The 23,853-nt window shown below is 39.9% G+C and overlaps 1 protein-coding gene across 2 annotated transcripts; it reads right to left on the reverse strand.

Moving 5' to 3' along the window:
* Positions 1-29: 29 nt before the first annotated feature.
* On the reverse strand, positions 30-22,508 carry fam102bb (family with sequence similarity 102 member Bb). Of its 2 annotated transcripts, none has more exons than XM_023298876.3 (11): positions 22,278-22,508; positions 15,561-15,681; positions 14,074-14,103; positions 13,509-13,625; positions 13,055-13,101; positions 12,084-12,178; positions 9,211-9,309; positions 8,142-8,370; positions 5,482-5,618; positions 4,634-4,703; positions 30-3,440 (listed from the first exon to the last, which is right to left on the reverse strand). In XM_023298876.3, exons 1-11 carry the CDS (start codon positions 22,421-22,423, stop codon positions 3,398-3,400), a joined length of 1,134 nt encoding a protein of 377 aa, XP_023154644.2. In that variant the 5' UTR covers positions 22,424-22,508; the 3' UTR covers positions 30-3,397. The 2 variants fall into 2 exon arrangements, with proteins under 2 accessions (XP_023154644.2, XP_023154643.2); XM_023298875.3 differs by having other exon boundaries at positions 9,211-9,312.
* Positions 22,509-23,853: the final 1,345 nt, after the last annotated feature.

Consider the following 23,853-nt stretch of genomic DNA (forward strand, 5'->3'; position numbering starts at 1 on the left):
AGTATGAAAAGGAATCGAGACATACTAAGCATTTTTAACTGTTTAATTCAACAGTGCAAGGTAGACAACTTAAGCATCCAGTATGCTTGTTAAGGAAGCAAATGTTGGTCCAAAGAACAAGTCTTTAACAAGAAACACTGGACAGTGTCAGAACAGCGCAGAACATCACTTTACAGAAGAATACAGTTTACAATTTTATATAGACAACAGCTTCACAGAAGAGAAGAAGCAACCATGTCTGTAACAACATGTTAGGTACCAAGATGAACATACCTGTTTCACACAGGTAAAACAGGTGATTTTTATTCCAAAAGACAAAAAAACAAAACAAACCCAAAACACTCACTAGATATCTGGGAGCCATAAATCATACAGTTGACTATGTTTTAATTATGTAGTGAAAGACATTGTTCTTCAACAATAAAATATTTAGCAAAAATATGGCACAATATCAAAAAGCAAATAAAAAACAAAGATGATAACGTCCTACAAATGGGATTTCCAACATCTAAACCATGGTGAAAATAAAAACACAAAATGAGAACACTGATTTACAGTTACATCATACATTGATGCTTGTGGCAATATCTGCTTTTAACACGAGAACAAAATGAATTCCTACATACAAAACAGGCAAGCACAATTCTTCCTTCAATGTGGAACTCGATTAAAAGATGGCACAGTGTCAAATCAGAAAAAACATTGAGGCGTGTCAAGCTTAAAATATGATGGCAAAATTTGTCAGAGCTAGTAGCTTAAAAAAGGACACCATAATCATGCAGAACATACAAACATAAAACGGAGAACACTGACGTATAGTTAAAACACCATACACTGATGACATGTGCAGATAATAATATAAGATGTATATAGTTTATCTAGAAGAGGCTTTTATCCTACCTCTACTATGGCTTACAACAGGAGATAGAAGATTACAGATGCTGTACAGTCTGTTTTCACTAGTTATCATGTGTCTAATATTCTCACTATGCATAGGCCCCACAGGCTTCCAGGTAATAACAGTGTGTTGTTTACTTTGGCTACTTTGTTCTAATCAAATGTGCACTTTAAACTCCTAGGAGGCTTGAAATGCAAATAGTCTACATGCATGACACTGAGAATTTCAAAACTCAGCAGATTTAGATTTCAGATTAGATTCCTCTCTGTAGCCCTAATCATCAGTGTATCCGAGTGATTAAGCCACTGAAAGACTGTCCTCAGTTCTAACTGTTGATATGAAGCTAGGAGATAAACACACTAAACTACTGTAATACTCTGGGTCTTTTTAAATACACATACTGTTGAGTATTTCCTTCATGGCAGTGGATTCATTAACTAGTCCTTCATTGTCCAATCCTGATGTAAAACAAACCACAGTGTCCATCAGTTGCACGAGTCAAACTGTCACTGTGTCACAGAATCTTTCATTTGTTCATTCATGTAAGCTCCCTGATCAGCTCAGAGTAGCTCACAGTGATGCTGCAAAACATAGCTACACAATATACACCTGAAATGGTGGAAATTAGATGCATAACCTTCACTATCAATGTTTGTCATAGAAGCCTGAAATCATACTTGGAATTTACTGTCCTTCAAATGCAGAGAGCAATAACAACATGAAGTAAATGGCTGGAAACTGCTTTAGTCATCTCATTTATATATGCTGCCAAAATGCCTATAAAGGAAAAATCAGAGAGTACATTTAATTTCATTTCAGTCTAAGGCTAAACGATGGGGAAATATCTGATTGGGAATTTTCTGACAGATGTTACCATTTCATTTGTGGTGTCACTTTTGAAGTCAAGCTTAAATTCAGTATTCACTGATGGACAGATTTAGAACGTGACAGACCATTGCTACATGAAACACCATCAAAAGTGTGATTGTCGCACAAGGCATGAATTTGTTAAACTGAGACAACGGTTTAAACTACTGGTCACACGTCGCAAAATATACGATGTGTGGCTTTGCGTGTCTGAACCGTACCGTATTATACACTGATCAATGGGCAAGCAAACAATCACTGAAGTTTCAATCTGCTCAACCTAAAAGGAATTTACTTCCAGCATAGTCTCATTATTTAATAACCACACTTCATATAGCCTAAATTGCATTGTCTCAAACTGAGATTTGAAAATACTTGAAATTGATTCATCAATCGGCCCTAATTCAGGTTAGCTGTGGCTCTCACCAAAAGCCAGCTTTACTTAATACAGCTTACTTTAGCTTCAGGTTGCCTCTATCTCTATGAATGAGTGCAAAACAGTAATTATATTGGTTTGATTTCTTCCAGGGTCCAACTTGTAGGAAATGGGCTCCTTTTACAAAAATCTGACAATCCTACACAATTCTGTTTGTTTATCAGGCGAGGCAAATGTCCGAGTCAATCAGTTTTAACCATATTGTTACTGCATTTTGCCTTTGTAGAGCAGTTCAGAGGAACTGCTGGGATTTTCTAAAACAATCCTGTAGCAGTGTGCCAAAAAAAACCCTCTATGACTAAAACTGCGCAAATTGTCATGTTCTCCAATTTTCTCTTTTTAAGTACCAACACATCATTCCTCATAAGAGATCATACATCATATCCTTCAATCACTCAACAGAACAGGATTACCATTAGTACTAATCAAAGTGGTCTGACCAACAAACACATGACCACATACGCTCACAGAGTCCACGCTGACACAGCAAATAGCTCAAGTTCAATGTTTTTGGTGTAAAATTCTCTCACCTTAAAAACACAACGGCTTTCAGAGTGCCAACAACTACAGCTTTTTAGCAGCTTATAGGCAAATAGTAAATAGAGCATCCTATTTGGAAAGGGAGTCAGAGAGACTGAAGGAATGTATTGAAAGCACAGGATGTGTTTTCAGTGTAGATAGGGTGTTTTTTTTTAGGGTGCACACACAGAGCTCATCCTCTTGTTGTCCGGCAGAGACAGGTTAATCACTTTATTCCAGTTCCTACCAGTTTAATGTGGGTTGTGTTTGGATTCTGGGAGATGTGTTTTTTTTTGTTTGTTTGTTTGTTGTTTTAATACTCCAACATAGCGGATGGTTTCAGTACTGTGGGCCAGGTTTCAAAACCTCCATACATACATGTAAAGTGTTTTTATAATCTGACCAATGTGTTTCCTTTGTCTTGATTTGCAGCTGTGTACATTGAGATATCTATCCAGCTTACGTTCCTAAAAATATCTGAACATCTGCTGTGCCATGTAGCAGATACGAACACAGGAGGGCACTGTTGTAATGTTGAAGCTTCAAAGATCAGGCTGGACACAGTGCTGATCAGGTACTGTGTGTGCTCTAGGAATGAAATGGCATCAGCTTCATTTCCAGTTTTTCTTTTTCTTAAGGTATAATCAGTGTCGGCCCGTCACTGAGAGGCTGCAGGTCTAACGCTTTATCACCACCTGCTCGTATGCTCCCGCACCGACCCTGAGGGGACATGAAAAGAAAAAATAATTACATGTAATGACAGAGGAAGATATTATAGAGTACACATGACAAATTATGATCCTTGCATTTCTAAGGAAATATTTCTTACACTGCAACAAAGTCAAGGACAAGTATGGTGCTGTTATATTTTATAAACTGCAACACCTGATACAGCATATTTCAGCAGCTCTGAGTTCTCTAAAAACTATTGTATTAACCCATAAATGCATGTGTATTTTCATACATTCAGACTTATCTTACATTCTTAACCACAATAAGCCACATACTAAAATTCGATATACTTCTTATGACCCTTTCAGAATGTATTAATTATAAATGCACAAAAAATTGTCAATTTTAAAAATGTTTCCAATCACTGATAAGTCTGATGGTCTTGGTGCATTTTGTGGTATTTTTCCAGGTCACTTAATGGGTTAGTGATGTGGTTTTGTGCAAGAGTCACAAGTGTCATGCACTCTTTGTATTTGATTTGTTCTTCTACAGTTTTTGCTCCAGATATTTTATTTTTATTTTGCCCATCTGCTCTCTGTTGTATACCTCTCTTCTACTCTGGACAAGCAGCACATGCGACATAGTTACTGCTAAAATAAGTGCAGCCAAAACATGTCAATCGCTACCTGGTGGCTGGTTGTTAGTTTAGGAAGCACTTCTTTTGATATGCAGCGGTGTTTTTTTTTTTTTTTAATGGGCAGAGCATTTATTGCATTTTCATTTAATTGTGAGAAGCAAACATCATGACGGACATTAATATTCAATGTACTGTGCAGTTCTACTTGCCACCAGAGTGCTTCGAATCAAATGAATTAGACAGTATGTCATATAGGCCAGCAATAAAGGGTCACAGAAGACCTCTGGTTGCATTTAAGAGTTAAAGGCATATCAATGAGACAGCCTGCACTTGGTGACCTGATATTACTTCATTATAACAGACATGGTCCCTGTAGTTTATTTGAGTCTATCCCACATACACTGTCTGACTGCCGTAAGTAATAAGTTGTGTGTTAATCTGCAGCTGAAAGTAGTCCCAAAAATGCAGTGCAAGGACAATTGTGACCCCATTTAAAGAAGAATTTAATTATGTATTTGACCAAAATGGACATCTTCAGTAGCAGTTAATTGGCTCAAGGCTGTAATAAGACTTATGTTTACTAAATATCCTGAAGACTGCTCACCTAGTGGGAAGGTGATGGCTTCCAAGGGCTGTACTTCCCCCAGGCCCAACGAACAGACGCAAGCCTTCCTCTGAAACAGACAGTTGTGGTAAGGTTTGGTCAGTACACAGAGCATCCACATCCTCCTGTGTAATTCTTGTCATGAGGAGCAGCCAGTTGCTAGGCAATCTAAAAATAATCATGTATTGACAGCGGCTTTCTTTTCCTAGCTTTGAGCTAGATGAGACCTTGGAATTAAAAAAAAAAAAACAATGTCCTACTCCTTAAAGTACACACTGACTCATGGGAGAACAGAAGAGTGTCGTTTTAATTATTATGTTATGCAAACTAGCTGTGCGTTTAGCACATGCAGCAGCACTCCACAACAGGATTACTCTAATGATTATTTGTATTATTGATTCACTTTTTCTGGAACTTTGGACCTTAAATGATTGTAAAGTTAGACATAATAATAACTTAAAGTGAAAATGCCATTAATCTATTCTGATAATCAGTTGAGTCACTTTTCAAAGAAAAATATTAAACATTTTCTGACTTTGAAATGTGAGTATTTAATGCTTTTCTGTGTCATATCACATTGTTAACTGAATATTTTGAGATTTTGGACAGTAGATCAGACTAAAGAAGACACTTGATCATCCATTTAAGATACGAGAGATTGTGACATTAGTTAACTGGATTATTTAATCGATGACTGTTTCTGCTACACAAAAGCATATGAAATGTGGCTGCATCTTGTAAAGTTAACTTTTTTCCTCGATCAACTATAAAAGAAGGAAAAATCTGCTAAAGACTAATTTGCTGCAGAAATGACAATTACAGTAAGGATCTTTCAGGATGTGTCCCACCTTCAGCACTGGAGTCCATCAGGCTGGGTGTAAAGTCTTGACTCTGGAGAATCTTTTCTACAACATCGTCAGCGTCCACCCGTGTGTCGTCCATTCTCTTTAGCTGAGACTCCATGGAGTCCTGTTTCACTGGGTGTCTGAGGGGAGGATGCACTAGTCATTTTGTGTGTTTGCAGTGAAGGCCATTAATGTTCAAACTGAAAATGCTGTTAGCCTCTTGTTCTCTACATTTCATCTGGTGCCAAGAAGGAGGGGTGTGACCAACCACTGAGTCACGGGCTTCTATCCAGGCTGCTGAAAACCATTCTTAGATGCAGTCATAGTTATTAAATGCGCTTTTACTAGCATCCAAAGACCTGCCAGAGCTTCTTAATGTTGCGAAGGCTGTCTTCTCAGAAACTTTCAGCTGTTTTTCAATTGCCTGTCTCACAAGCATCTGATGGAACAGCTCCTGTTTTAATCAATCCAACTGTCTACACTGATGGTGCAGCAATTCATGTTTTATTCACATTCTAAAAATGCAAATATGGGCTATTTTTATGATTCCAATCTATTTTTCTGGATTTTACACCCATAACAACAGCAATGTGTCTTGGGCTTGGAGTGAATTCAAAACGTGGGTCACCTGCTAAACTTTGCTATATGCTATATACTATATATGCAGCACTGTACCCAAGCGCAAAAGTGCTGCTGTTGCTCTGCTACTGTACTGTTCATGCTTTGTACGACCTTTCTGTGTTGACTGTATATAATGGATGAGTGTAGCCACCGTGACATCGCTAATTAGTTTGTGGACAGCAGTTTCAAAGTCAAAATCTTGGTCTTTGAAAATTCAATGTGAGAAGCGAGAGGTGGAGCTGACTGACAATTCAAAAACACTATGCACACCAGTAAAGTAGAAACCTGTCAATCACAAGGTATCTATGCCCTAAAGTACACACCTGCTTTATCATGTTTTACTCTAAGTGGGACCATAATTTACAGAATGAAAAATGCGTTGTATTATAGGAGACTTGGAACTATTTTCATTATCACTATTGCTTCACTTTGATTCTATACACCTGCACTACTTCTTGCAACCAGAGCGGCTGTTGGAAAGAATACAGGTTTAAGTGACTGTCACATTGACTTCACTTTTAAGACTCAGTGGCTCTGTCCATCTTTGATATACAGTCCATGATGTGTACATTGTGTAAGACGGTGTGTTTTAATTCATTTTTACAGGCTGAGCTTGTGGTGACCACTGAAAACATTTGTGGCTAACTAGCTACACATTTTCACCAGTGCCTCTTGGTAATCCTGCTGCCTGGAAAGTCAGGTCAACATGGAAGTGACAGGCACATCTTATTTTTTTGTGTATACTGTGAGCTGTTTTCTGACAAATCCCAGGATGTTTAAAAGAACAGTTTGTCAATTTGTAAGAATGCAAAAGTTTGGTGATGTCAATGGGTCACAGACTTGATGCAGTTATTGAAATTAAATATGAAGTCTTATTCACTTCACTCTATTTTAAGTCTATCTGTTCTGATACTTTTGTTCAACAAAAAATTTGGTGTTCGGTTCCAAATAATGCTCTAAGTTGTGTATCAGATCCAGATGTAAATACCTGGAAATAAAAGCTGAAATGTTGATCTGTTGTCTCATATTCATCATTTGATGTCAAACCCAAATGTTTTCAGTCTACAGCAAAAATAAAGGAATTGGCCTCATTGTTCCAATACTTTTGTAGAGGAGTGTATGTGGTTAGTTTAGCCTAGCATGTGAAAGGGGTGCGGAAACAACAAGCCTTCCTCTGTCCAAAGAGAACGACGTCCTTCTACCAGCACCCCAAAATGTTCCTAGTCATGGCAGCAAATCTAAATATTCTAATGTTTGACATTTTAAGATGACATGTTGCAGTTTTACAGGCGGTTAAAATCCTGACTGCATTTTGGCAGACAAAGTGCTTTCTGTCTTGGCAGTGCATCTTGTTTAGTCATGATTGTGAGGTTTCTCAAACAATGGAGAATCGAGCTGCTACTGGTAGTTTTATATTTTAATATGTACAGAGATGAGAGTGGTATCAATTTTTTCCCTCATGAAGCAAATTCCCCCAAATGCTGGACTTATCCTTCAAAAAAGAGAAAATGAATATCCTGATGAAGCACAACATGCTTAAGTGTTCACAGTAACATAGAAACTCCACAACAAAATACTTCACTGTTTTTTAAAGTGGTTGGCCAAGTATTAAGTGCACCTTAGGCCATATAGTACTATAGTAGTAAACCATGTCCAGTCAAACCTCTGTTTGTGTCATAGTTGGACATTTTTAGATCCCAAAAACAATGACAAACTTTAAAAGAATAAGAGTCCCACATAATGAAACCACAAATACACTTCCGTTGCTCTGCCTCACAGCCTTTAACTGCACGACAGCTGCTTCCTGAAACATGACACAGGTCTCAGGTGTGATTAGGTCTGAAGTTTGTGAACTTCCCTAAAATAACATACCGCTGCTCTGTGTTGTACTTGCAAATAAAGAGGTCACCATGTTTTCACTTAGTGACTGGTTTCTCATCATTAAATAGGACAGTGATTACATCTGCATGTACCTTTCATAAATTGCATAAATAAAAAAAACCTTTGTGCTCCGTTTCTAACCGAACTACCCAGAGACTCACCTATTTAGTCGTTCACAGGATGAGGCGCTCCGCACTGGTGTGCCCTGTGAGTTGCTGGAGGAGGCTGTGGGCACTGGGTGTTCAGGCAGTGCCGGACAGGGCCTGGACTCTCGCTCTTCATTAGGCTCCGGGATGCTTCCAATGCCGGTCGAAGCGCTGCCCACCGAATGATTTCTCCGATGACTGAACTCCGACATGCTGGAGGAGCGAGAGTGACCTGTGCTGTAGCCTGAGAGAGATGGGCAGTGATTTCTATCTTACTTCATATGCTATCTCAGGAGTGCTTTGACGTTTTCACATTTAATACATCAAGCCTTTGCTCTCTGAAAATCGGTAAAAATTGATCTTTGACCACCAGCTCTTTGCTATATCTGCTCCCACTAGACTCATGCAACTGATTTGTTTTGATTATGCACACATGAAAGTCCAATAATTGCAGGACTAATGGAAGACAGATACTGATTTATCGCCACACAATTCATGAATCAGTAATTCTTCTGAAGTATTGCACACTATTTTTTTTTTTTGCTAAAATGTATTTTGCTGTCCAGCAGATTTGCAATTTGCAGTGTCTTCAATTCAGCAGTGCACCAGGGCAGCAGTGACACTGACAAACTCTTGTGCTGTTTGCAGGAAACTAGTTAAAACAAGAAACATCTCAGGGCATCAGGTCACTGCAGCCATGGCGAGCAAACATCCCACACATTAACGACAGGTTTGAGTAAATCCATTAAGAGTTGCACGTGGAAGGAAATACATTTTTAAATTCTATATGAGAAGGCCATTAGAGCTGTTCTCAGCGCATCTCTCCACTTCCTCTAATCTTTTATTACTGTCATCTGATCTGGCTGTAATGGAAAACCGAGCGGTAGGCCTGAACTGCACTGCTGGAGTGTCACTGGAAAATAATTGAATCACTTCCCAGCTCCTTAGTCAAGCGCTTTTCAGTCGACCTTACAGACCCCTTTTTCTTCTAGTACGAAATGTTATAGACAAGCAAAGGTTTATGTAGTTTAAGCTTTGAATGTCTCATTTTAATTCCACTACTTTTTAAATGTCATACCCTTACCTGAGAGTTTGGACTGTTGGCTGGCGTAGCTGGATGTTCGGGAGTGGCCGCAGCCTCCCAGGTCGTCTGACACAACGGGACACTTCCCTTCTCGACTCTCTGCTGGATTAGAAACAGACGCAGACGGGGAATGAGAAAGGCCTGGACTCTCTACAGATCTCTGTCATAGTGCAACAAACTACTAAAACTTGAATAAACACCCCGCATGTACAACTTATCAAGACTCCTTCTATAGTTAGAATAATATTGTGGCTAATTCTGCCAATAGTTTTGTATGTTATACATAGTGATATTGAAATCAAAAGCAGGAACAGGTGAACAAAGTTACCCAATGTGTGTCTCGAGTGAAATAACTGTGTAGTCATAATAACACCACTACTCTGCACCTGGTTCCTTCTGCAAAATGTCAATTATATGTGTCAGAATCTTTTCCTGTTCTTTGCAGGCTAAACTGACACAAATAGAAACTTGAAGCCCCAGACGAAGTACGAAATGAGATCTGTTGTGAGGCATGTTTTTGATTCAGACCACATGCACAAACACAGTTTCTGTTTTGCTGCAAATGCATTAATGCTACATTCCAAACAACCACGGTGTCTATTGATTTGTGGTTCATCGCTCTCAACTGGCAACATCTAAAACAACGGAAAACTTCCCTCTCCGCCTCCCACACACCGTCCCTCAGTTTGGCATCTCTGAGTTAATGAATGAATCACCACAGTTGACAGGTGTCACTTGTGCTCAGGGAAAAACCAACATATCTAGAGGAATGTCAGGGAATCACATGGGAGCTCTTGATGCGTTTCTATCACAGTATTAAGGCTGAGCTGTCTGAAAGCACATTTCAGTTTCATTGTGGAGTTCAGATGTCTGCGGCAATGGAAAATAAACACCATGCTAGAGATATTAACCTACAGATGTATGTATGTGTGTGTGTGTGGCTGTAACATTTTGTGATGAAACTGTTTCAGCATGTTAAGGTAACTCTCAAATCTTCTTTTTGATCTTCCTCAAATGGAGGTAAACATTTGCCCACAGAAACCTCTATACAACTGTGCATTATACCAGGATTACAGGCAGAAACAAGTAGCGTGTAAATGTCTCTCACAACCTCTTTTAAAGATTGCTTTAAAATGACAAACATTACAAGTCTGCAGATTCAAACATGCATGTATGAGTTATCACATTTTTTAAGTGATTTTTTTGGCCTTTTTGCCTTTATTACATATAGCACAGTGGAAAGAGAGACAGGAAACACGGGTAGAAGAGTGGGGGGATGACCTGCAATAAATGGCTATGGGCTAGATTTGAACCCATGACTGCTGCATCAGGGACTGCAGCCCCTGTTTATGGGTGGCCCGCTCAGCCAGCTGAGCTATCTGGGCTCCTTATCACATATTTTTTTGCTAGTTATTTGGCCTGCAAGATACTAAATCAAAAATCTATGTACAACATTATGCCATAATGGCTTAGAAATGACCAGGCTTGAACTAATACTGCTCTCACACACACCTACAGCTACTCTGCAAAGATGCACAGCCCAGACACGATGAGGATGATAGGAAAGAGCGTCGTCATAGAAATGCACTCGTAGTGTGCACATGCGAACACACAACCCCCCTCAGACATACTTGCACACAGTTCTATTTTTAACCATATAAGAGCCTCCAGGGTCAGAGCAGATTGCAGTTAACCTAAAAGAGAGCTAGTTTAAATTATACATGAAAGAGCTCTGCTGCTCTCTGAAGCTACCAGGAAGAACAAGCATTCAACACTGCAATGTGTTCACACATGAACACACAAACTGAACAGGGGACAGGAGGAGGAGGAGGGTGAAGGGAAGCAGAAGGGGACAGCTGGAAGAGCAACGCTGTTTGTAACAGTAGAAGGTACATTAGTAGATATTGGAAGCACAGGGATAGCTGTGCTGTGCTCACATCATGTCTTGCATAGAAAAGGATGCTACAGTAATAAGCGATACTTGTCTTGACGTGACGATCTGCAATATGTTGATCATCTGCAGCTTTTCTAACCAGTGTGAACACGTCACTGACAAACCAAGAGAAATGCTAAAAAAAAAATATATAAAAACTGTCCCCACCAGTCTTACTTTAAACGTCAGTTGGTAAACTCTGTAACGCATGAGGATTTTCTTTTAGCCTGCTAGTTATTCACCAACCGACAACTTTTAATAATGTAGAGCAGCAGCAGGAAATGGTGGGTCATGTTAGCAGCAAGGCTAAGTGTGGATTCATGTGTTGGCAAGGACATGTGTGGAGTGGAATATAGAGGTAAGCAGTTAGCAGGTAATGGTATTTTCATAAGCAGAGCACATTTGTCTGCAGTAAGCTGTCTTAAAGGGTTTGTTAAAAATAGTTTAATGAATCTAACCCTAAATATACCAAAAAGTACTACTTATAATGCGTCACACTCTCCATTTATTTGAAGTCAGACAGTAAACTTGGATTATAACTACTCTTAGGATTGTATTTGATAGCAGAATAGAAATTAATGTGATGTAATGAGGTGGTGTTGTACACTTTGAGCTTTCCTAACAGAGCGTGATACCGATACAACTAAAAGGAAGCACTGTTTCAGCCTTGTGACTGCAAACTAAAATGCTGCAAGGCTCCTGAAAAATCCCCATTATTTGAGTATAGATCTTAAAAATTGATTATCGGAGCTTAGCAGAGCAAAAGATAGTGGATAGTGGTCAGGTGGTAACTGTTAGATAAATATTGCTCCACAAACACAGAAGTAGGACAAAACTGTTGAACTCAAGCATGCTCTGTCAGGTGCCTGTAAATGTTTGGAAAAGCCAGTGAGATGACCAAGCAGGGCTGTGGAGTGGAATGTGGCGTGATTGGTCTCACCAGAACAGGCTTTCTGTGAGTCGCCTCCCTTCCTCTCCTCCAGCAGGCTCTCTACATCAGTCTGGATGCCGATCACTGTGGCTGTGGAGGGTGGGCTGATGACAGAGCAAAGACAATGTGGCTTTATTCCACTCTTGTATGTCATTGTGTCAGTCATTTAAATAACTAAGCAAAGACAGATCAATGTTGAGGAAGAAATAGAACATTTGGAATAATAAAAGGAAAGGCTGCTTGAGTGACTAAATTGAAAATACTGGAAATTGGAATTACATTTAGCTAGGCTGAAGGTGTTCAAACACGTACTAAGATAGAAGATACAGCTTTTGGCATCTACATACAGTCTATTGAATAATTTTGAGGTCAAATTCTACCCTTGGGTAAAGCAGTTTCCCTCTCTGTGGCACAGAGTATTTCTTTTAGAAGAACTACAACCTAATATGTTTTACTTGCAAGATGAAATGAGTCAATGCTTTTAGCATGTAAATCTGATTAGCTAACCGTTACTTAGGCTTTCATAATCTTGTATCATTGATTTCCATGATACAATCCAAGTCTGACGAAGCACAATGCTGACCTCTGTAAGTACCTACAGCTAGCATTCCCTGAACAGCTCCAATACAGTCAGCAGCAGATTACAGCTACACATTTAATGGCATAGTGTTGTAGAAATGTTCAAAAAGGAGAGCATGAAGAGCGAATCAATACGCTGGTGCTTAAACTGTAGCCGTTCTAAGAGAACAAAGAGGCTTTAAAATATAGGCGGTAAAGGTCAGTGGGTTGGTTTAGGTTCCCTCGGGGCATTGTAAATATCCCTGTTGAGTGTGTCAAGTGTCGGCTTTTAGTCCTAAAACTTTGGCTTTTAAGTCGTTTCCCTATTCAGTCAAAATTATACAGTCAGGAATCTTAACTGACAGACAAGTTAGCTGATTAGAAATTAAACTGTAGTGCAGAAAGACATCACTTTCACTTACGTTTTAAAACAGGGGTCTCCTGACATGAGCTGTGTGCTGATGATAACCTAATAAAACAGACAGAAAACAAAGATTTATTAGTCCCTACAGCGTTTAACTGCAGTCTCATTAGCATTAGATTTCCACTGGAGCTCTTGCTACACATGAACTTAAGCTAAGGAAAATGTGAATTCCCCGATTAACGCAAAATGTCAGGTGAGGCTTTGAAGAAATGGAGCAGCAACTTCCTGTAGGAAGACCGAAATCAGAGTTTTCCTTTCGTTTTCCACAGGTGATACTGCTTGGCTTTTTCTGCCCCAATGAACCTGCTGGCACCTGGCCATTGCTAAACGTGTATGCAAAAACCTTTCCAGTGTGTAGTTCCTGGCTGAGAAAATACCATGCTTGTATTCAAAACACCAAGGTATCCTCTGAGTGAAGTCAAATCAGACTGCTGCCTGTGAATCGATGTTACCTTGAGAATGGAGTTGTCCTGACGAGTATTTTTGGTATCGTAGCCTTCCAGCAGACATCTGCGGGTTGTATTCCCTGAGCCGGCAAACTCTGCTAAATTCAGATCTGCAAAACCAAGCTGAAGGAGAAAGAATGACACAGGGTGAACTTTGTTTTCTCCCAGGGGACTGATCTTTTTCCTGGTCAGCAATGTGACGATCTCTGGATGAAAAATGACAGCAAGCAGGACGTGAGACAAACAAACTGAACAATACTAACTTATAGCTCAGTTTTTTCTCCAGCAACAGCCTGGTAGTCTTGTGAAATGTTAATGTTAGAGGGAATGGATTGGGACTAATGTAGTGTAGAAACTAGGAGGTTTCGTGTGCTCAGCAGATAATTACTTCCAAACAATGTATCCCAGAATACATGACATAATGAGCCAACCTGCAGGCAGTGCAGGCCATCTGTTTGCTACAGGCTCACAAAGCTTTCTGCATCAACATGGCTGATTACTGTAAATCTAGGTGACCTGGAGGTCACTTTGAGGGATGGGGGTGGGAAAACAGAAGCGTGTGAGGAATTACCTTTGCAAATGCCTTTCCCCCCTTCAGCTCCTGAAGAAGAGAAGCATAAACATTTGAATTACGACATTACCTCCAAATCTTCAATGACACTTTATAGAGCACAATTAGGTTAAAAAGATTACATCAGTTCAGGCACATTTGAAGGTCAGCTAATACTTGGATGGGAAAAAAAAACTGAATGTGAATGTTGAATGTTGGAACCAAACAGCAGTGACAAGAAGCTGCTGAAATATTTTACATCTCAAAAGCAAAGAACTGGTAGAAGTACACCAGGCATCAGTGAAGACAAAATAACTAAAGCTGTTTCTGATTGCTTGGCATGCTTGGTGTCCTAAAACACAGAGCAGCACAGACTCTGTCAAACTCATATTAGTTCAAGGGCCACATACAACCCAACTTGATCCAAAGTGAGCCGGACCAGTAAAATAATAGCATAACAATATTTCACATTTAATGAACTATCTTTTTACAAAATTTTATGAACAACTGAAATTTCTGAAGAAAAACTAGTGCAATTTCAAGCGTGTTATGCCTCATTTAATCAGTTACACATTACAACTTACAGATCACAGTGTATCTGGAACTGAACAATATAGTATTTTACTTTATGATCAAAACAACTTGTCAGGGTTGAGAGATTATTTTACATTTACACTCATTTCCACATCTGTATAGTAATCCTGGCCTCCTGAATTTACACACTACACAAACTAAAATGGGAACTATTAAGGAAGAAGGTTAAGTTGTTCCCCTGCATTGTAAATGTATAAAATGTATACATAAAAGTTGTGACAGGGCATCAGCAATAGGGTTCCACCAAACCAAATTCTGTTGTACTGAAGCTGCTGACTGACATTATGTTGCACAATGTTCAGTGTCTTTAAATATTTCCCCAGTAAGTATCCATTTTCACAGAACTCTATTCTTTAGGGTGCAAATGTGTATGAAGCAGTATTTTCTATTAAGTAGGTTTACTGACTGTTTAATTTGCTCCTGCTTTTTTACACTTGGCAAAGTCATCTTGTGGGCTGGATTGAACCCTAAAGCGGGCCGGTTTTGGCCCACAGGCCGTATGTTTACCACCCCTGATTTAGACTTATTCTCATTTCCTTTATTTACTTCTTTTCATGTCCCTTATACCACTAAAACTGCATTTATCAAAAGGATGTAACTGTACACAGCACAGTCATACTTAATAGAGCAGCTAGCAAAAAAAAAAAAAGGAGTGCCAAAAGGTTTCACAACGATGAGTCAGTTTTCATTGGACTGCTGTGTTTGCTAGCTGCTGTTTTAGAGTTCACATTCCACTCTCAAGTTTCAATGTGGCACATAAAAATATACATACTGGGTGTCAGAATTTAACACAGCACTTTTATAAGCACAAATGACACACTCTTCTTTATTGCAACCTCACCTTTACTTATTTTTTACTGATTAGGCATGAAATCCTTGCCTGACACATCCTTTGTAGTTGCCACATACTGTACCTTTCTGACGGACACGCGGCACACACAGGGGTCCAGGACACCCGTCCCTGCACTGGCACTCATCTTGCAGGGGAAAGAGAAGCGCCTCCTCCATCGAACACAGTTGGCCTGCACTGGCTCCCTGTAAAGAGAAATCACCAAGATCTAGACCATCTTGAAGCTCTCTGTGAAGTCAGAAATCATTCTTTTGTTTGTGTGCATGGTTTACATGCCAGCGTCTCAAAGTCTAATTGACAACGAAACTTTACCACAGGTTCAGAAAATCCTGTTAGATCTGAATTAGTAGCAACTGGTGCACACACTAGCATAATTCAGCATTTTAACCCCTGTTGATTCAGTGTTTAACTTATACCCAGAATCACAATGCATCATATTTTATATATCCATCCATTATCTTTACGCCGCTTAATCCTCATTGGGTTGTGAGGAGGCAGGAACCTATCCCAGCTAATTTAGGGCAAAGGAATGGGACACTCTGGACAAGTCACCAGTCTATCACAGGGCTACATATAGAGACAAACAATCACACTCACATTCACACCTACGGACAATTCAGTTACCAATTAACCTCCATGTTTTTGGACTGTGGGAGGAAGCCGGAAAACCTGGAGAAAACCCAGGCATGTACAGGGAGAACATGCAAACTCCATGCACAAAGATCCTGGGAAGGCCGGGATGCTGATCTTCTAGTTGCACGGCGAAAGTGATAACCACCAAGCCACCATGCAGTCCCCATATTCTACACATTTCTACAATAAATTATAAACAAACACACAAAAACACTGAACTGAGGTTTTTTGTTCGACTGCTGCCACTGCTGCTTTTGTAAAATGCAAAAAAATTATTTGAGAAAGAAATGTTGGTATTCCTAAAAGCAACCAAAACAGAGGTATTTCATTGTTAATAATTTCATGACATTTCAAGCAACACCCAGCCCAAGCAAGACCATTTAGCAGGACTGTGTGTTTTTGTTTCTTGGTTCTTGCTGTGTACTTTATTACCAGTGTTCTGTTTTGTCCTATAAATGCAGAAAAAAATGAAGCCTGAACTGACCGGAAACAATATTTTGGCTGCAACATTTTTAAAAAAAATTTTTTTTAGCCTGAAGTTGGATTAAGACAATAAAAGCCCTGTATATTGTTCCATCTATTGAAACTGATGTTTAGTGCCTCAGTTTAATTTATTGTTCTAACTTGGTGTGTTGTTCTGATTCAAACTTCATTAGAATTTTTATTTTACAAAATGTATTTGTTTTAATCCATAGAAAAGCTACATTTGTTAAGCTCGAGCTCTTCCTAATAACCAAGAACAGGCTGCTATGGCTTCAGTTGTGAGTGGAATATGTTGCACCTGTTGCCTGCCAATAAATGAACATTTGTCAATTCATAATACATTCTCATCTCTTAAATTTAACAATTAACATCTAATGTTAAAATTTAGATAAATAAACAATGCTACAAAATGAACAGAAGGCTTCAGATTGACCTGTGATACTACTTCCAGCAATCTGATGTGAGCAAAAAACACAATGATTTTTACCAGCAGTGGTTCATTTTTATGGACAAGAACCACTCATTATCCTGACTATCCCTGATCAAATGAAAACAACTTCATGTCATTAATTTTAATATCACTGTTACATAACAAATAAAGTCACATGGGTTGAATCAGTACTGGATTAACAATCCCCACGTCTCATCCCTGCTTGAGGGCACTGATTCCAGCTGCCAATACAAGCTTATGTGCTTAACTGCAGGTTTTTCTCCAACTTAATAGCCAGGCTAACTAATTACAATCTAGTTTTCGCATACTGATTGATTTGACTAATGAATCCAGAGGTTACAGAGGCAGGTGTGCTATGTATTGGCATGCGAGTAACAAAGAAACCCACATCGTCCACCATGCAGAGGCAGAGGGTAAAATGATGCGAGTTGTAGCCGGCTTTCAGTAAACGGATGAGATGAAGTGAAAGAGAAAGACTGTGCATGGGCAGAATTACGATACCACAGATGGCCTCTCTTTCACTGGCGTCCTCTCCTCTCCCACTCACCTAACCGACTCCCATCTGTTAATGCAGCCTACACGCCATTCATTTTGTTGGATTCTGCTGAATTTAGACAGAATCGGAGCTGACGGTTTTCAGCTCCGGTTCAGAACAAATGAAAATGATGCAACAAGTAAAAAATCCAAGAGGATCTGGAATGGTGACATAAAGACACAGAGGCAGAGGGCCACTGAGAAAATGTCATAAGGCAGGAAGTGTTAATGGCATGAGACTTAAATGATTAACAGAGTGTGCAGATCCTTGTTAAGATGCTTAAGAGTGCACATGCAGCCCTGCGTTTTGCACAGCATCCCTGCCTCACTAGAAATAAAAAGCAGCAGATGCGTGACTAACGTTTTACAGACGCTGACTTCATCCTGAGGTTGATAAATTTCGGAGAGTGAACTCCCACAGCCGGAGAGGGAACTCCCAGCCAGCTGGACACTGTGTGCTTCAGGAGTTCTGGCTGGAGTTCATGCTCTGTGACTCCCAGCACTTCTCAACGCAGCAAAAATCCTGTTAGCCAGTGTGAGTAATCCTGGTTCTGAGGTTGTCTCTCTTATCTCACTGCATGGTTCAGATATCTTGTTAAACTACAGCTGGTCTCCTTTTAAAGGCAGCTGCACTCCGGCTTCAGACAGAAACACTTTCACAAACACATTGTTACACAGAAACCACATCCTTTTGACATGGTTTTGATGCATGTCTAGCAACAACGAAAAGATCAGAGCAAAGACACGGAGGAGACGAGAGGAGGTAAATATAACAAGAAAAACAGGTTTTGGGCAGAAACAGTGTTAAAGAACTGATGACAAGCCACACCAAAGGAAGACAAGCTCATAAAACAGCAATCCACACTTCCCTTACACTTGCAGTTGGGAGGGAATCTAGTTTGGGAGTGAAAACAAACTAAAAAACTGCAGACGAATGTTATTTAACAGCTGTCAGACTTGTGATCTTGTGAGGTTGGGACATAAAACAACAAACGACTGGAATATAAAACAGCCTAAACTGGATGGTTTTGAGGCAGAACTTTATCGTCTGCTTTATAGCAATAAAAGAACTTCTTACAATCTTTCTTCATTTCAGTTTGCTGAAACGACTGCAGCTGTAATAAAGTGACCATACTGCCATGACCTCATAAAAACATCCCAGTTCAGACTGTCCAGCGCAGATGGGACTTTTTTACATGAACTACTTACTGTTGAGCGAAAAGAAGGCTCATTACATAATCAGGGTGAAGCCCTCAAATCCCAGCGGCGTCACTACAAAACAATGCTTCGCCTAGTTTGCAGCTTTTTCAGACGTGGGAAATGTAAGATTGCTGCCTTCATGATCCGTTTAGCTGATGCATTTCACACACAAGTTACTGTATGATCAGATATACCCATGACGGAGAGAGCCACAGAGCACAGAAACATCATGTCTTGTGCTCTCTGTGATTTCTGTGCATGTTAGAGAGAGGCTTAAACAGGTTACAGAGGATTGTCTTTGCTTGCCAGCACCTTCACAACAATATCAGTATTAACAGGACACAGCAGGGTGGCATGGAATAATGGGTATTAGGTCATTTCCTTACATCAACCATGTCACATCTTGCAGCTCATTTAAAACTATTTCTATGCATATATGGGGCTGGGTGACACAGCTGAAAGTTTGTCAGAATCATTTTGTTTACATCAGTTGATATAGATAATTATTGATTTTGACAAAATAAAGAAAAAGGTTTAATTTGAACCCTAATCCTTTATTTTGAACATATCATAATTTTAATGTTAAAACCAGAATAAAAACACATAGAAATTAACAAATTCACACATTATTACTCCATGTTATGTGATGACTGGCGTACATTTGTCCGTCTGTGAAGCTGTCTGTCTGTTAGCAACATTACTCAAAAACAGACTCACGGATTTGGATGAAATGACACAACAACCAACCTCATTAGATTTTGGCAGTGATGCGGCTAATAGTCTGAATCCATGGATTTGTTTAAGATTTCTGTATCATTGCAAGATAGTGGCACAGCGTCACTGTAACTATGACAACAAGTGAACACTATGTCAGCTGCTTGCATCAATTCCCTCTGTCTGCTACATATTTCGTTGACACAATTCGGTATCTGTACATAACATACGCATGCATAACACATGCCTGTGCTCAGCGCAAGGTCATTTTTTATTTATTTATTTAGTTTGTGGGTAGATCTTATATTAAGTGGCCAGATTCTATGTTGCCGTGATTTCTGAGTACACAGATTGAGGATTGAACAGCCTTAGTGGAGTGCTTTTCTTGTTATACAAGGAATCATCACTACTGGATAAACATTAAATAAGGAAAGCAAGTAAAACACGGAGGTGCTCGAGGAAACCAAAGCAAAGCTGAAGCACTGTGCTGAGGCTAAGGTTCCTAATGACTGGACAGGGTGACACCTGATGGGAACCACACCGGCCTCCACCTGCACCCTGACACCAAGTCCATCATTCATCAGAACAGGCCGCTAAAAGTCTATTGCTTAGGTGGAGGTGGTCTGGACCAGGTTGTGGATGGTTTTTGTCGAGAAAGCCCAGCTAGTGAGGGGAACTACTGGTCCAGCAGAGGAACAAGTAGCAAGTAGCCCTGGCACCGCAGACTAGCATGCCTCAGGAGATTTAAACGGCAGCCACAAGGAGAGTGATGGAGGGTGAAGGGAACATCCAAAAGATATAAACAGGCTGTTTATGAGGCCAGGAGGGAGCACGCTTGGGGTTTCTTAACGCAACTGAACTTTGTGTTGTCGCTGCGTGCTTTCATGGAGGTTAAGCAAATCAAACTATTTTCTTATTGCTGTTGATTTGATGAAGTGTCTATTGTCAATACATACTGCTATTGTTTTATCACACAGGCCTAATACAGGAACAATATTTTGCCAACTTTAGTTTCCCTCCTGCAGTGCTTTTTAAACTTTGTGTCCCGTGGCCCTACTAGGGTGACACTGAACAATAGGCACAGGTCATTTCCTTTAATTCCTCACTAGCCACTACTGCAGTTTTTTTTTATTTTTTTACCCCTTTTGTGAAAAACAAAGTTGTTTTTTTTTTTAGTTTTTTTTTTTTTTTTACCTTGTTCATATGTCCATATGGTTTGTTTTACGTGGTAGAAGACATATCATGAGTGAGACAAGCAGTCAACACCACGGCCGAGCCTTTCCTCCTTGAAACTTAAAGTACCTATGACACTCTCAAAAGCATAGATTCATACCTCAGAGGTTTCATCCACTACCATTCAACAGTTTGGGGTCACCCAATTTCATGTTTTCCATAAAAACTCACACTTTCATTCATGTGCTAATATAATTACACAAAGGTTTTCTATTCATAAATGAGCCTTTCAACACCATTAACTAACACAATGTAGCATTAGAACACAGGAGTGATGGTTGCTGGAAATGTTCCTCTGTACCTCTATGTAGATATTCCATTAAAAAACAGCCGTTTCCAGCTAGAATAGTCATTTACCACATTAACAATGTCTAGACTGCATTTCTGATTCATTTAATGTTATCTTCATTTTTAAAAAATGCTTTTCTTTTAAAAATAAAGGCGTTTCTAAGTGACCCCAAACTTTTGAACGGTAGTGTATGTAATGAGCCGATCCTGGCAGCTTGCAGTGTTTCATTATTCTCCTTCAGATTCACCTTCCAGATCGATCATCTACAGCTAAATTACTCTAATATTACAACGTCGCACTATAGAGCAGTTTCACACTGTCTGAGCAGAGTCAAAGGTGAGCTGGTGTGCTTGAGATGAAGTGACAGAGGACAGATAGATGGAGATAGGGTGGTCACCTCTCTCTCCATGGGATCTGCACATTTAATAAGAAGCGCCAGTGTAGTTATATCTAAGATTTTTAAGGCAGCAAGGGATTGGCTTCATTGGAAAACTGTAAAATATGTAACTTTGATACATAGAGATGAGTTTCTCTGGGGTTAAATTAACAACCAGAGAGGGACTTTAGAGAAATAAACCTAAAGAAGATGCTATTTGTTCAGACATTTTTTTTTACATTCTTCCCACTCATCTACAAGCAACTATAAGTGAAATGAATCATGTGTTCTACTGCAAATTACTTCTAAGAGGTTTCTACTCTCCACTGTGTTGCATTTCCTGACTTAAATGTGGGCGGATAGACTCATCAGTAGCAATCTGATTGAGCAACACCTTCCTGCTGCTTCAGTCACAACTTTACGACCGAACAGGGACCAAATCTGATCGGACTGATTCAACAGCGGAGAGCTACAGGAGTCAGGCTCAGCTTTATGGCTGTTGTGTGACTTGATGGCTTCTCGCAGCACAGAAATCAATCCCACAACCAGCGAGGAAGTAAGAACAGCAGCCAGATGTCGAAATGCAAACGACTTAACGGCACTGTGGGTCTCGTTTAATATTACGTCTCCGTGGAGCTGTTTGAACTGGTGGGAAAACTACACATTAGCATCGGCTGGAGGACAAGAATTAGCATCACATCAAAAACATCACGGAGGAGGACAACTGGCTGACGTTAGCTGGTTAGTTAGTCTGCTAGCTAGTTAGCTGATAACGCTATCAACGCTTGTTTAGAGCACAGAGAGTTAAACTACAGACCAGAGGACCAGTGTTTTGTTTCTGTCTCCGTGTCAAAGTGAAACATCTCACCGAGAAGACTCCTCGGAGAAGCCGCCGTCCAGCAGCCGGACTTTACAGAAGAGGACACCGTTGACAAAAGGGACCGACGACAGCTCGTCCAGCTCAAAATCCACCTTGAACTTGAATTTCTTCTTCTTCATCATCATTAAATCCATACACGGGCTCAGTACTGTGGAGAAGATGCTGTGAGGTCGGCCGTCGCTGACATTACAGCCCCATTGTGTTGTGTTGTGGAGGATGAAGCTGCTGAGAATCTGATCAGAGCAGCCAGGAGCCAAACACAGCTACATCCGGCCGGGAGCCTTCAAACTAACAGCATAAGGGCGCCCGTATAGCTCAACGCGTTAAGCGGACGACCCATGGACAGGGGCTGGTCCCCGACGCAGCGGCTCGGGTTCGATTCCCGCTCGCGGCCCTTTGCTGCCTGTCATCCCCCAACTCTGCTCTCCTGTTTTTCTCTCACTATGCCGAAAAAATGCCAAAAAAATAAATAAAAATAACAGCATGAGGGCTGAAACTATTAAACGCAACGATTTTACCTGCAACAGGTTAGAAGGTGCGGTTAAACGCAAAATTATTATTCCCCCCTATGAAATTGTATTTAATTTTTTTCAAAAAATTCTCAAGTGCTGTTAAACAGAACAAGGGATTTTAAACACAGCTTTTCCAAACATCCTAATTTTATTTTGGACGCTTACATTATTTTACTTCGCACAGAGAAACAAAATTATTTAACAAAACCAGAAACTACTAGGATCAAAATTATTAGCCCCCTTAAGAACTGATCTTTTTGTTAAGTCAAATCACAAACCACTGTTGTGCAGTGATGTGCTTTAACTTTGTTATGCTCACAGCTTGAAATCAATCAATCAAGTTAAAACTGGGGGTTGTCCTACACTTTACACAGTATAAAAACTTCATCAAGGATTTGAGTTGTCACTTGAGAAAGCATCATGCCAAAAACAAAACAAATCAGTTTAGACTTGATAAAAAGAATTGTTGATGCTTACAAAACAGGAGAATGGTATACAAAGTTATCACAGCGTTTCCAAGTGTCAAGAAGTGGAGTGAGAAGTCTCATCAAGAAATTCAAAGAGAGCCACACTGTATAGAACAAGTCTGGCAGAGGGAGGAAGCGAAAGATTTCAAAGTCTCTGGAAAGAAAACTTGTAAGAGATGTGTCTAGAGATGCTAGTACAATCACCAAAACACCAGTTAATGACTTAGGAATTGTAGTGTCAAAGAAGACAGTCACTAGAACCCTGCACAGAAATGGACTGAACCCTAACCCTCCACTTCACAGAAGAGACTCCTTCAAGAAGACTTAAGTCTGCTGAGGTCAATCTGGAGAAAGAGGCGTATAACCCAAAGAACTCCATCCCCACAGCTAAACACAGTGGTGGCAGTATCGTGCCACCACTGTGGCATTATAGTCATTGCACTATAATGCAGTGTGTCTGGAACTGGGAATCTTGTCAAGGTGGAAGGAATCATGAAGAAAGAAGGCTATATGAAGATTTTGAAAGAAAACCTCAAGCAGTCATTTGCAAAACTGAATCAGGGCCATGGCTTTGTCTTCCAACTT

Source organism: Amphiprion ocellaris, chromosome 2, assembly GCF_022539595.1.
Source record: "Amphiprion ocellaris isolate individual 3 ecotype Okinawa chromosome 2, ASM2253959v1, whole genome shotgun sequence".
Lineage (NCBI taxonomy): Eukaryota > Metazoa > Chordata > Actinopteri > Pomacentridae > Amphiprion > Amphiprion ocellaris.

Excerpts from the sequence above, each read along its gene's own strand:
- fam102bb (XM_023298875.3), bottom strand. The coding sequence starts at position 22,423 with ATGGATTTAATGATGATGAAGAAGAAGAAATTCAAGTTCAAGGTGGAT. Across the intron at positions 13,102-13,508 it reads AGGACAACTCCATTCTCAAG|GTTATCATCAGCACACAGCT; the intron begins GTAACATCGATT and ends CTGTTTTATTAG. Across the intron at positions 8,371-9,210 it reads CCAACAGTCCAAACTCTCAG|GCTACAGCACAGGTCACTCT; the intron begins GTAAGGGTATGA and ends CATCTCTCTCAG.